General features: G+C 51.4%; 1 protein-coding gene across 1 annotated transcript in view; it reads left to right on the top strand.

Annotated features, from left to right (window-relative positions):
• Positions 1-14,946, top strand: part of LOC141264134 (SCO-spondin-like) — a 282,869-nt gene that overhangs the window by 55,803 nt on the left and 212,120 nt on the right. The window contains exons 4-5 of the mRNA XM_073676444.1: positions 6,502-6,690; positions 6,917-6,999. Coding sequence (XP_073532545.1) covers positions 6,502-6,690; positions 6,917-6,999 — 272 coding nt within the window. The remainder of the gene's footprint in view (positions 1-6,501; positions 6,691-6,916; positions 7,000-14,946) is intronic.

Here is a 14,946-nt window from a genome sequence, read left to right as displayed (position 1 = left end):
GCATTTCTGCCGGCGTCTTTTGAGTTTTGTTTTACATTGTTTATTGTGCAGTAAAAATGAGGTGGTAACGTGATTCTTCAGGTCTGCACAATTACGCCGATACTTGTACAAGTTTTTTTTAAGTAGTGAACAAAAAATTCATAATTTTGTAAGAAAAAATAATTTTGATTCAGGTCAGCATTTTCTGAGTCCTGATCCGTTTCATTTCTCTGTTGACAGAGCAGGGTCGGGGCCTGTTTTTTTTGTGGCGAGCTGATGTTTTTTATAGAAGGAGAAACACAGACACACTGTCCTTTTAAAAAAATTGTGTGCTGATGTTTTTATTTTGATCACTTTTTATTGCTTTTTTTTTCAGATTTGTGTCTGATAATTTTAGATTTTGATAGATGGACTTTTATGGTTGCTTCGATTCTAAATATGTTCATTTTTTTTCTTATTTCTTTATTTTTAATGGATGATTTAAATTTATTTTTTGTTGTTCCTTCGGTTGTCTGATCACTTGTACTTTCTACTGAAATACGTGGTGAAAATGAAGCTTTATTATCTGACACCTTCTTCAGCTCATTGAAAAAGACAGAATCAGACAAACTCTGTAACACGAGGACCAAGATGTTAGAGCACTGGCCCCACCAGACAATCAGTAGGCTCCGAGCACTGGGCGATCAGTAGGCTCCAACTACTGGGCGATCAGTAGGCTCTGAGCATTGGGTGAACAATAGGCTCCGACTATTGGGTGATCAGTAGGCTCCAACCATTGGGCAATCAGTAGGCTCTGAGCATTGGACGGTCAGTAGGCTTCAACCATTGGGTGATCAGTAGACTCCTACCATATGGCAATCAGTAAGTTCTGAGCATTTGGGCGATCAGTAGGTTCTGAGCATTGGGCGATCAGTAAGCTGTGAGCATTTGGTGATCAGTAGGTTCTGAGCACTGGGTGATCAGTAGGTTCTGACCATTGGGTGCTCAGTAGGCTCTGAGCATTGGATGATCAGTAGACTCTGAGCATTGAGCGATCAGTAGGTTCTGCACATTGGGTGATCAGTAGGCTCTGAGCATTGGACGGTCAGTAGGCTCCAACCATTGGGTGATCAGTAGGCTTCGACCATTGGGTGATCAGTAGGGTCTGACCATTGGGCAAACAGTAGGCTCTGAACATTGGGTGATCAGTAGGCTCTGAGCATTGGGTGATCAGTAGGCTCTGAGCATTGGGTGATCAGTAGGCTCTGAGCATTGGGCGATCAGTAGGCTCTGAGCATTGGGCGATCAGTAGGCTCTGAGCATTGGGTGAACAATAGGCTCCGACTATTGGGTGATCAGTAGGCTCCAACCATTGGGCAATCAGTAGGCTCTGAGCATTGGACGGTCAGTAGGCTTCAACCATTGGGTGATCAGTAGACTCCTACCATATGGCAATCAGTAAGTTCTGAGCATTTGGGCGATCAGTAGGTTCTGAGCATTGGGCGATCAGTAAGCTGTGAGCATTTGGTGATCAGTAGGTTCTGAGCATTGGGTGATCAGTAGGTTCTGACCATTGGGTGCTCAGTAGGCTCTGAGCATTGGATGATCAGTAGACTCTGAGCATTGAGCGATCAGTAGGTTCTGCACATTGGGTGATCAGTAGGCTCCGAGCACTGGGCGATCAGTAGGCTCTGAGCATTGGGCGATCAGTAGGCTCTGAGCATTGGACGGTCAGTAGGCTCCAACCATTGGGTGATCAGTAGGCTTCGACCATTGGGTGATAAGTAGGGTCTGACCATTGGGCAAACAGTAGGCTCTGAACATTGGGTGATCAGTAGGCTCTGAGCATTGGGTGATCAGTAGGCTCTCAGCATTGGGCGATCAGTAGGCTATGAGCATTGGGTGATCAATAGGCTCCAAATATTGGGTGATCAGTAGGCTCCAACCATTGGGCAATCAGTAGGCTCTGAGCATTGGGCGATCAGTAGGCTCTGAGCATTGGGCGATCAGTAGGCTCTGAGCATTGGACGGTCAGTAGGCTCCAACCATTGGGTGATCAGTAGGCTTCGACCATTGGGTGATAAGTAGGGTCTGACCATTGGGCAAACAGTAGGCTCTGAACATTGGGTGATCAGTAGGCTCTGAGCATTGGGTGATCAGTAGGCTCTGAGCATTGGGCGATCAGTAGGCTCTGAGCATTGGGCGATCAGTAGGCTCTGAGCATTGGGCGATCAGTAGGCTCTGAGCATTGGGCGATCAGTAGGCTCTGAGCATTGGGCGATCAGTAAGCTCTGAGCATTGGGCGATCAGTAGGCTCCAACCATTGGGCAATCAGTAGGCTCTGAGCATTGGGCGATCAGTAGGCTCTGAGCATTGGGCGATCAGTAGGCTCTGAGCATTGGACGGTCAGTAGGCTCCAACCATTGGGTGATCAGTAGGCTTCGACCATTGGGTGATCAGTAGGGTCTGACCATTGGGCAAACAGTAGGCTCTGAACATTGAGTGATCAGTAGGCTCTGAGCATTGAGTGATCAGTAGGCTCCAACCATTGGGCGATCAGTAGGCTCTGAGCATTGGGCGATCAGTAGGCTCTGAGCATTGGACGGTCAGTAGGCTCCAACCATTGGGTGATCAGTAGGCTTCGACCATTGGGTGATCAGTAGGGTCTGACCATTGGGCAAACAGTAGGCTCTGAACATTGGGTGATCAGTAGGCTCTGAGCATTGGGTGATCAGTAGGCTCTGAGCATTGGGTGATCAGTAGGCTCTGAGCATTGGGTGATCAGTAGGCTCTGAGCATTGGGCGATCAGTAGGCTCTGAGCATTGGGTGATCAGTAGGCTCTGAGCATTGGGTGATCAGTAGGCTCCAACCATTGGGCAATCAGTAGGCTCTGAGCATTGGGCGATCAGTAGGCTCTGAGCATTGAACGGTCAGTAGGCTCCAACCATTGGGTGATCAGTAGGCTTCGACCATTGGGTGATCAGTAGGGTCTGACCATTGGGCAAACAGTAGGCTCTGAACATTGGGTGATCAGTAGGCTCTGAGCATTGGGTGATCAGTAGGCTCTGAGCATTGGGTGATCAGTAGGCTCTGAGCATTGGGCGATCAGTAGGCTCTGAGCATTGGGCGATCAGTAGGCTCTGAGCATTGGGTGATCTGTAGGCTCTGACCATTGGGCGATCAGTAGGCTCTGAGCATTGGGCGATCAGTAGGCTCTGAGAATTGGGCGATCAGTAGGCTCTGAGCATTGGGCGATCAGTAAGCTCTGAGCATTGGGCCATCAGTGGGCTCTGAGCATTGGTTGATCAGTAGGCTACGACCATTGGGTGATCAGTAAGCTCCAACCATTGGGTGATCAGTAGACTCCTACCATATGGCAATCAGTAAGTTCTGAGCATTTGGGCGATCAGTAGGTTCTGAGCATTGGGCGATCAGTAAGCTGTGAGCATTTGGTGATCAGTAGGTTCTGAGCATTGGGTGATCAGTAGGTTCTGAGCATTGGGTGCTCAGTAGGCTCTGAGCATTGGATGATCAGTAGACTCTGAGCATTGAGCGATCAGTAGGTTCTGCACATTGGGTGATCAGTAGGCTCCGAGCACTGGGGGATCAGTAGGCTCTGAGCATTGGGTGATCAGTAGGCTCCAACCATTGGGTGATCAATAGGCTCTGAGCTTTGGATGATCAGTAAACTATGAACATTGGGCAATCAGTAGTGTTATGATCTGCTACAAGCACTAAGGAAAGACAGGAGATCTGTCCCTACAATAGAACTAAGCTGGATCCCTACGATGTAACGGGGAACCTGATCCTGCGATCAGACCCGCTAAAGTCCTCAGCTAGTCTGTACGAAGACCTATAGATGCAAGGGAGGGATCCCTACAAGAACTAGGGACTGGGATAAAGTTGGACACCTCCTAGCAGAAATTGTAGCAGTCAAAGACAAACACACAACAAAGAACATAGAGGTCCGAAGACCTAGCACAACTAACAGAGAACGGTAACAGAGCACCAAGCTAGCTCAAGAGTAGTAAATACAATGAAGTCCAGCAAGGCCAGGAGGGCGGAGCCGGATTAAATAGGTAAAAATGGTCATGTGACCAGCAAACTAGAAAAAACCTAACAGGAGAGTTCTAACAAGTAGGCTCTGAGCATTGGACGATCAGTAGGCTCTGAGCATTGGGCGATCAGTAGGCTCTGAGAATTGGGCGATCAGTAGGCTCTGAGCATTGGGCGATCAGTAAGCTCTGAGCATTGGGCCATCAGTGGGCTCTGAGCATTGGTTGATCAGTAGGCTACGACCATTGGGTGATCAGTAAGCTCCAACCATTGGGTGATCAGTAGACTCCTACCATATGGCAATCAGTAAGTTCTGAGCATTTGGGCGATCAGTAGGTTCTGAGCATTGGGCGATCAGTAAGCTGTGAGCATTTGGTGATCAGTAGGTTCTGAGCATTGGGTGATCAGTAGGTTCTGACCATTGGATGCTCAGTAGGCTCTGAGCATTGGATGATCAGTAGACTCTGAGCATTGAGCGATCAGTAGGTTCTGCACATTGGGTGATCAGTAGGCTCCGAGCACTGGGCAATCAGTAGGCTCTGAGCATTGGGCGATCAGTAGGCTCTGAGCATTGGGCGATCAGTAGGCTCTGAGCATTGGACGGTCAGTAGGCTCCAACCATTGGGTGATCAGTAGGCTTCGACCATTGGGTGATAAGTAGGGTCTGACCATTGGGCAAACAGTAGGCTCTGAACATTGGGTGATCAGTAGGCTCTGAGCATTGGGTGATCAGTAGGCTCTGAGCATTGGGTGATCAGTAGGCTCTGAGCATTGGGTGATCAGTAGGCTCTGAGCATTGGGTGATCAGTAGGCTCTGAGCATTGGGTGATCAGTAGGCTCTGAGCATTGGGTGATCAGTAGGCTCTGAGCATTGGGTGATCAGTAGGCTCTGAGCATTGGGCGATCAGTAGGCTCTGAGCATTGGGCGATCAGTAGGCTCTGAGCATTGGGTGATCTGTAGGCTCTGAGCATTGGGCGATCAGTAGGCTCTGAGCATTGGGCGATCAGTAGGCTCTGAGCATTGGGCGATCAGTAGGCTCTGAGAATTGGGCGATCAGTAGGCTCTGAGCATTGGGCGATCAGTAGGCTCTGAGCATTGGGCGATCAGTAGGCTCTGAGCATTGGGCGATCAGTAGGCTCTGAGCATTGGGCGATCAGTAGGCTCTGAGCATTGGGCGATCAGTAAGCTCTGAGCATTGGTCGATCAGTGGGCTCTGAGCATTGGTTGATCAGTAGGCTACGACCATTGGGTGATCAGTAAGCTCCAACCATTGGGTGATCAGTAGACTCCTACCATATGGCAATCAGTAAGTTCTGAGCATTTGGGCGATCAGTAGGTTCTGAGCATTGGGCGATCAGTAAGCTGTGAGCATTTGGTGATCAGTAGGTTCTGAGCATTGGGTGATCAGTAGGTTCTGAGCATTGGGTGATCAGTAGACTCTGAGCATTGAGCGATCAGTAGGTTCTGCACATTGGGTGATCAGTAGGCTCCGAGCACTGGGCGATCAGTAGGCTCTGAGCATTGGGTGATCAGTAGGCTCCAACCATTGGGTGATCAATAGGCTCTGAGCTTTGGATGATCAGTAAACTATGAACATTGGGCAATCAGTAGTGTTATGATCTGCTACAAGCACTAAGGAAAGACAGGAGATCTGTCCCTACAATAGAACTAAGCTGGATCCCTACGATGTAACGGGGAACCTGATCCTGCGATCAGACCCGCTAAAGTCCTCAGCTAGTCTGTACGAAGACCTATAGATGCAAGGGAGGGATCCCTACAAGAACTAGGGACTGGGATAAAGTTGGACACCTCCTAGCAGAAATTGTAGCAGTCAAAGACAAACACACAACAAAGAACATAGAGGTCCGAAGACCTAGCACAACTAACAGAGAACGGTAACAGAGCACCAAGCTAGCTCAAGAGTAGTAAATACAATGAAGTCCAGCAAGGCCAGGAGGGCGGAGCCGGATTAAATAGGTAAAAATGGTCATGTGACCAGCAAACTAGAAAAAACCTAACAGGAGAGTTCTAACAAGTAGGCTCTGAGCATTGGACGATCAGTAGGCTCCAACCATTGGGTGATCAGCAGGCTCCGAGCACTGGGCGATCAGTAGACTCTGAGCATTGGGTGATCAATAGGCTTTGAGTGATCAGTAGGCTCCGAGCATTGGGTGATCAGTAGGCTCCGTGCATTGGGTGATCAGTAGGCTCTTAGCACTGGGTGATCAGTAGGCTCTGGCCTCTAGATGGGCTTAGGATGTATCACAGAGGAGCTACATATTTATGAACCCGCAGCATGACGGGATCTATATATGATACTCTACTATTTCTCTTGATTCCACGTCATTCACAATGACAATATCGGATGATTCTATAATCGATGGTTCATTATAACGATTCACCTCTGTTTATAACATATCATATATGTCAGTAATGTCGCATCTAAGTAGACTGACCGTCCTCTGTACTGTGTTCCGGCTGACAGGCGATGGTGCGAGCGCACAGTACAGGTGATGGAGGAGGAGGTGGTCATCCCCCGGAGGGAGAAGGAGGTGCCATGTCACAGCCTCTATCAGTACAACATGGAAGGCTGGAGACTGGACCAGGAGAAGATGAGGCTCCAATATGGAGGAGACGCAGCGCATGGAGATGCCGGCATGTGCTTTATATACAGGTCAGTATAATGTGACCCCCAGAGGGGCAGATCTTCCTATATACCTCGCCCCTCACTCATTATATAGTACCTGTCTGTTATACAGTGTCTCATATATCATGTGCTCACTGCACCCTCTGCTGGTGGTTTGGTGTGGTACTGGTCATCTTTACATCAGCATATTGCCCTACACCCATACCCCATATATATTGTACATGTTTATAACATCCCTCTGTTCTCATCCTAGTCCACAGTCCACCAAACCAGCTGTTGAGAACCGGAAAATACTGGCGTGCTGCGAGGGCTGGACGGGTGAGGACTGCACACAAGGTATGGTATTAGGGAACATGTTTGCTGCTGAGTGCTCTACACACTGAGCTGCAGGTACAATGCTCTGTGCTGGACGCTCATCGGCTGAATGGTCATTGCTGGATATATGAGATTGGATCATTGGTGCTGGGCATTCTGGTTTACACGCTCAGGGATGATACTTGGTGCTGGATGCTCATTGCTTGGCACTTGGTGCTGGGGACTCTGGGGTGGGTGCTCAAGGCAGGACGTTCATGGATGACACTTGGTGCTGGATGCTCATTGCTTGGCACTCGATGCTGAGGACTCTGGGCTGGGTGCTCAAGGCTGGACATTCGTAGTTGATACTTGGTGGTGGATGCTCATTGCTTGGCACTTGGTGCTGAGGACTCTGGGCTGGGTGCTCAAGGCTGGACGTTCATGGATGACACTTGGTGCTGGATGCTCATTGCTTGGCACTCGATGCTGAGGACTCTGGGCTGGGTGCTCAAGGCTGGACATTCGTGGTTGATACTTGGTGCTGGATGCTCATTGCTTTTCACTTGGTGCTGGGGACTCTGGGGTGGGTGCTCAAGGCTGGACATTCGTGGCTGATACTTGGTGGTGGATGCTCATTGCTTGGCACTCGATGCTGAGGACTCTGGGCTGGGTGCTCAAGGCTGGACATTCGTGGTTGATACTTGGTGGTGGATGCTCATTGCTTGGCACTCAGTGCTGAGGACTCTGGGCTGGGTGCTCAAGGCTGGACGTTCATGGATGACACTTGGTGCTGGATACTCATTGCTTGGCACTCGATGCTGAGGACTCTGGGCTGGGTGCTCAAGGCTGGACATTCGTGGCTGATATTGGTGCTGGATGCTCATTGCTTGGCACTCGGTGCTGAGGACTCTGGGCTGGGTGCTCAAGGCTGGACATTCGTGGCTGATATTGGTGCTGGATGCTCATTGTTTGGCACTTGGTGCTGGGGACTCTGGGCTGGGTGCTCAAGGCTGGACATTCGTGGCTGATACTTTGTGCTGGATGCTCATTGCTTGGCACTCGATGCTGAGGACTCTGGGCTGGGTGCTCAAGGCTGGACATTCGTGGCTGATACTTGGTGCTGGATGCTCATTGTTTGGCACTTGGTGCTGGGGACTCTGGGCTGGGTGCTCAAGGCTGGACATTCGTGGCTGATACTTGGTGCTGGATGCTCATTGCATGGCACTCAGTGCTGGGGACTCTGAGCTGGGTGCTCAAGGCTGGACATTCGTGGCTGATATTGGTGCTGGATGCTCATTGCTTGGCACTCGGTGCTGAGGACTCTGGGCTGGGTGCTCAAGGCTGGACATTCGTGGCTGATACTTTGTGCTGGATGCTCATTGCTTGGCACTCGATGCTGAGGACTCTGGACTGGGTGCTCAAGGCTGGTCATTCGTGGCTGATACTTGGTGCTGGATGCTCATTGTTTGGCACTTGGTGCTGGGGACTCTGGGCTGGGTGCTCAAGGCTGGACATTCGTGGCTGATACTTGGTGCTGGATGCTTATTGCTTGGCACTTGGTGCTGAGGACTCTGGGCTGGGTGCTCAAGGCTGGACATTCGTGGCTGATCCTTGGTGCTGGAGGATCATTACTTGGCACTCAGTGCTGGGGACTCTGGGCTGGGTGCTCAAGGCTGGACATTCGTGGCTGACACTTGGTGCTGGATGCTCATTGCTTGGCACTCAGTGCTGGGGACTCTGGGCTGGGTGCTCAAGGCTGGACATTCATGGCTGATACTTGGTGCTGGATGCTCATTGTTTGGCACTTGGTGCTGGGGACTCTGGTCTGGGTGCTCAAGGCTGGACATTCGTGGCTGATACTTGGTGCTGGATGCTCATTGCTTGGCACTCAGTGCTGGGGACTCTGAGCTGGGTGCTCAAGGCTGGACATTCGTGGCTGATACTTGGTGCTGGATGCTCATTGCTTGGCACTCGGTGCTGAGGACTCTGGGCTGGGTGCTCAAGGCTGGACATTCGTGGCTGATACTTGGTGCTGGATGCTCATTGCTTGGCACTCGATGCTGAGGACTCTGGACTGGGTGCTCAAGGCTGGACATTCGTGGCTGATACTTGATGCTGGATGCTCATTGCTTGGCACTCAGTGCTGAGGACTCTGGGCTGGGTGCTCAAGGCTGGACGTTCATGGATGACACTTGGTGCTGGATACTCATTGCTTGGCACTCGATGCTGAGGACTCTGGGCTGGGTGCTCAAGGCTGGACATTCGTGGCTGATATTGGTGCTGGATGCTCATTGCTTGGCACTCGGTGCTGAGGACTCTGGGCTGGGTGCTCAAGGCTGGACATTCGTGGCTGATATTGGTGCTGGATGCTCATTGTTTGGCACTTGGTGCTGGGGACTCTGGGCTGGGTGCTCAAGGCTGGACATTCGTGGCTGATACTTTGTGCTGGATGCTCATTGCTTGGCACTCGATGCTGAGGACTCTGGGCTGGGTGCTCAAGGCTGGACATTCGTGGCTGATACTTGGTGCTGGATGCTCATTGTTTGGCACTTGGTGCTGGGGACTCTGGGCTGGGTGCTCAAGGCTGGACATTCGTGGCTGACACTTGGTGCTGGATGCTCATTGCTTGGCACTCAGTGCTGGGGACTCTGGTCTGGGTGCTCAAGGCTGGACATTCATGGCTGATACTTGGTGCTGGATGCTCATTGTTTGGCACTTGGTGCTGGGGACTCTGGTCTGGGTGCTCAAGGCTGGACATTCGTGGCTGATACTTGGTGCTGGATGCTCATGGCTTGGCACTCAGTGCTGGGGACTCTGGTCTGGGTGCTCAAGGCTGGACATTCGTGGCTGATACTTGGTGCTGGATGCTCATTGCTTGGCACTCAGTGCTGGGGACTCTGAGCTGGGTGCTCAAGGCTGGACATTCGTGGCTGATACTTGGTGCTGGATGCTCATTACTTGGCACTCGGTGCTGAGGACTCTGGGCTGGGTGCTCAAGGCTGGACATTCGTGGCTGATACTTGGTGCTGGATGCTCATTACTTGGCACTCGATGCTGAGGACTCTGGACTGGGTGCTCAAGGCTGGACGTTCGTGGCTGATACTTGGTGCTGGATGCTCATTGCTTAGCACTCGATGCTGAGGACTCTGGGCTGGGTGCTCAAGGCTGGACATTCGTGGCTGATACTTGGTGCTGGATGCTCATTGCTTGGCACTCGGTGCTGAGGACTCTGGGCTGGGTGCTCAAGGCTGGACATTCGTGGCTGATACTTGGTGCTGGATGCTCATTGCTTGGCACTCGATGCTGAGGACTCTGGACTGGGTGCTCAAGGCTGGACATTCGTGGCTGATACTTGGTGCTGGATGCTCATTGCTTAGCACTCGATGCTGAGGACTCTGGGCTGGGTGCTCAAGGCTGGACATTCGTGGCTGATACTTGGTGCTGGATGCTCATTGTTTGGCACTTGGTGCTGGGGACTCTGGGCTGGGTGCTCAAGGCTGGACATTCGTGGCTGATACTTGGTGCTGGATGCTTATTGCTTGGCACTTGGTGCTGGGGACTCTGGGCTGGGTGCTCAAGGCTGGACATTTGTGGCTGATCCTTGGTGCTGGATGATCATTGCTTGGCACTCAGTGCTGGGGACTCTGGGCTGGGTGCTCAAGGCTGGACATTCGTGGTTGATACTTGGTGGTGGATGCTCATTGCTTGGCACTCAGTGCTGGGGACTCTGGGCTGGGTGCTCAAGGCTGGACATTCATGGAAGATAATTGGTGCTGGATGCTTATTGTTTGGCACTCAGTGCTGGGGACTCTGGGCTGGGTGCTCAAGGCTGGACATTCATGGCTGATGCTTTGCGCTGGATGCTCATTGCTTTGCACTCGGTGCTGAGGACTCTGAGCTGGGTGCTCAAGGCTGGACATTCGTGGCTGATACTTGGTGCTGGATGCTCATTACTTGGCACTCGGTGCTGAGGACTCTGGGCTGGGTGCTCAAGGCTGGACATTCGTGGCTGATACTTGGTGCTGGATGCTCATTACTTGGCACTCGATGCTGAGGACTCTGGACTGGGTGCTCAAGGCTGGACGTTCGTGGCTGATACTTGGTGCTGGATGCTCATTGCTTAGCACTCGATGCTGAGGACTCTGGGCTGGGTGCTCAAGGCTGGACATTCGTGGCTGATACTTGGTGCTGGATGCTCATTGCTTGGCACTCGATGCTGAGGACTCTGGACTGGGTGCTCAAGGCTGGACGTTCGTGGCTGATACTTGGTGCTGGATGCTCATTGCTTAGCAGTCGATGCTGAGGACTCTGGGCTGGGTGCTCAAGGCTGGACATTCGTGGCTGATACTTGGTGCTGGATGCTCATTGTTTGGCACTTGGTGCTGGGGACTCTGGGCTGGGTGCTCAAGGCTGGACATTCGTGGCTGATACTTTGTGCTGGATGCTTATTGCTTGGCACTTGGTGCTGGGGACTCTGGGCTGGGTGCTCAAGGCTGGACATTCGTGGTTGATACTTGGTGGTGGATGCTCATTGCTTGGCACTCAGTGCTGGGGACTCTGGGCTGGGTGCTCAAGGCTGGACATTCATGGAAGATAATTGGTGCTGGATGCTTATTGTTTGGCACTCAGTGCTGGGGACTCTGGGCTGGGTGCTCAAGGCTGGACATTCATGGCTGATGCTTTGCGCTGGATGCTCATTGCTTTGCACTCGGTGCTGGGGACTCTGAGCTGGGTGCTCAAGGCTGGACATTCGTGGCTGATACTTGGTGCTGGATACTCATTACTTGGCACTCGGTGCTGAGGACTCTGGGCTGGGTGCTCAAGGCTGGACATTCGTGGCTGATACTTGGTGCTGGATGCTCATTGCTTGGCACTCGATGCTGAGGACTCTGGACTGGGTGCTCAAGGCTGGACGTTCGTGGCTGATACTTGGTGCTGGATGCTCATTGCTTAGCACTCGATGCTGAGGACTCTGGGCTGGGTGCTCAAGGCTGGACATTCGTGGCTGATACTTGGTGCTGGATGCTCATTGCTTGGCACTCGATGCTGAGGACTCTGGACTGGGTGCTCAAGGCTGGACGTTCGTGGCTGATACTTGGTGCTGGATGCTCATTGCTTAGCACTCGATGCTGAGGACTCTGGGCTGGGTGCTCAAGGCTGGACATTCGTGGCTGATACTTGGTGCTGGATGCTCATTGTTTGGCACTTGGTGCTGGGGACTCTGGGCTGGGTGCTCAAGGCTGGACATTCGTGGCTGATACTTTGTGCTGGATGCTTATTGCTTGGCACTTGGTGCTGGGGACTCTGGGCTGGGTGCTCAAGGCTGGACATTCGTGGCTGATCCTTGGTGCTGGATGATCATTGCTTGGCACTCAGTGCTGGGGACTCTGGGCTGGGTGCTCATGGCTGGACATTCGTGGCTGACACTTGGTGCTGGATGCTCATTGCTTGGCACTCGATGCTGAGGACTCTGGGCTGGGTGCTCAAGGCTGGACATTCGTGGACATTCGTGGCTGATACTTGGTGCTGGATGCTCATTGCCTGGCACTTGGTGCTGGGCCTCTGGGCTGATTGCACAAGGCTGGACTTTCGTGCCTGATACTTGGTTCTGGATGCTTATTGCTTGGTGAATAACCTGTGCTTGATGGTTCTTTACTGTATGCTCAAGGTTAGGCGATTGGTGCTGGACGCTGAGTGCTGATGCTCCTTGCTTGGTACTTGTGCCTAGATGCTTGTGACTGCATGCTTGTGTTGCAATTGGACTCTCGGGACTGGACACTCAGAGCTGGGCACTTGGTGCTCAAAGCTCTGTGGTCGGTGGTGGAAGTTCTGTGCTCGTTGGTGGAATCTCTGTACTTGATGTTGGACACTGTGCTGGACACTGTTTGGTCATTGCTGGTCACTCAGTGGTGTTAGCTCTGTGCTCAATGCTGGATGTTCTGAGCTCAGTGGTGGGCTTGAACTGGTGAGGTGACCTTTTGCTGTTTCCCTCTCTGTTGAGCCACAGCCTGATGTTTCTTTCATCCTTGCTTTCCTTTTCTTGGTTTGCTTCACTTCAAGTGTTTTCCATTTTCTCTTTTAATTCTGTCCTATCACATTTTGGGATCGGGTTTATATAATTGTCTCTCACTGACTTTCTTTGCTGGCTACACATTTATGTAGATTGTGTTAGGAGTTCCAGCTCCTCGGTTAGGGATTATCTTGCCTGATTAACCCATGTTGCTTTTCCTGCTGCCTGACTGTGAGTCCTCCTCCCCAGCACCCTTTCCTTTCTTTTATGTTTTGGGGTCTGGGATTTTTTTCACCTCTGTTTATTACAGTTAAATTAGATAAAATGTACAATTGGGGGAGGAAGGTTGAACTTGATAAACCTAAGTAACCTATGTTACTATGTTCCCTGTATTTTTTCCTGTCTAACCTGTGTGAACATGTTTAGCTCCTTACCCTGGGTTCTCATGTCTCCCTACACGCTCTCCTTTCCCTTTGTAGGATTTTTGTTGCGGCCTCCCCCTTTCTTTTTTTTTTTTAGTTATGTGGTTAGGGACTTTCTTATTCTGAACAGGGACCAATTGGGTGCAGGCATGGTGTCTCTCTTGGTAAATCCTTTCCTTCTACTGCTACTCTGTGCTCAGTGTTGGACACTGTGCTGGAGACTCTTTGGTCGTTGCTGGACGCTCGGTGTTGGACGCTCGGTGATTGGTGTTGGACACTGTGCTGGAGGCTCTTTGGTCGTTGCTGGATGCTCAGCATTGGACACTGTTCTCAGTGTTGGACTGTGTGCTAGAGGCTCTTTGGTAATTGCTGGATGCTCGGCGTTGGACACTGTGCTGGAGGCTCTTTGGTCGGTGCTGGACGCTTGGTGTTGCACACTGTGCAGGAGGTACTCTGGTCGGTGCTGGACGCTCGTTGTTGCACACTCTGTACTCGGTGTTGGAAAAAGTGCTGGAGGCTCTTTGGTCAATGGCGGACACTCCAGGACAGCTACTCACGTGTTGCTGAAGCTCGGCCACCTCCAGAGACAATCCCTGCAGGCGTTGAGCCAAATCCTGGACAGAAACCATACTGATCCCCGAATTTCTTTCCATTTAGCTTTTTTGTTTTTTTTTGGGCTGGACTTACTGTTACAGTATGATCTGCAACAAAACTAAGGAAAGATAAGGAAAGCTGTCCCTACAATAGACTAAGCTGAATCCCTACGATGTAGCGGGCTGCCTGTTCCTTGTGAACAGACCCGCCTTCGTCCTCGGCTAGTCTGAACGGAGACCTATAGAATTAAGGGAGGGGTCCCTAAAAGAACTAAGGACTGGGACAAAAATGGGACACCTCCTAAACAGAAGTTGTTGCAGAGCAAAAAGGACAAACTGACAAAAAGTACTAACGGTCCCAGAGGACCAAGAACTGACAGAGATAGGCACCGAAGCCCCTGGCTAGAGAGACAGTCAAAACAACACTGAAGTCCAGCAAAGCCAGAAGGGCGGAGCTGGAATATATAGGCATCTGGTCACGTGACCGCAAAATACAAGATAGCAAAAACAGGAGGGTTCTAACACTGTGTTGGACACTGCGCTGGAGGCTCTTTGGTCATTGCTGAACGCTTGGCGTTGGACTTTCTGTGCTCGGTGTTGAACACTGTGCTGGAGACTGTTTGGTCATTGCTGGACGCTCAGTGTTGGATGCTCGGAGCTCGGTGTTGGACACTGCGCTGGAGGCTCTTTGGTCATTGCTGGACGCTCGGTGTTGGACGCTTGGTGCTTGGTGTTGGACACTGTGCTGAAGGCTCTTTGGGCGTTGCTGGATGCTCAGCATTAGACACTGTGCTCGGTGTTGGACACTGTGCTGGAGGCTCTTTGGTCATTGCTGGATGCTCGGTGTTGGACACTGTGCTGGAGGCACTTTGGTCATTGCTGGATGCTTGGTGTTGGACACTGTGCAGGAGGCACTTTGGTCGGTGTTGGACGCTCGTTATTGCACACTCTGTGCTCGGTGTTG

The sequence above is a fragment of the Phyllobates terribilis genome, unplaced genomic scaffold (assembly GCF_046119375.1).
Source record: "Phyllobates terribilis strain yellow unplaced genomic scaffold, ASM4611937v1 Scaffold_4__5_contigs__length_816908805, whole genome shotgun sequence".
NCBI classification, from domain to species: domain Eukaryota; kingdom Metazoa; phylum Chordata; class Amphibia; order Anura; family Dendrobatidae; genus Phyllobates; species Phyllobates terribilis.
This window is presented reverse-complemented; position numbering and strand designations above follow the sequence as displayed.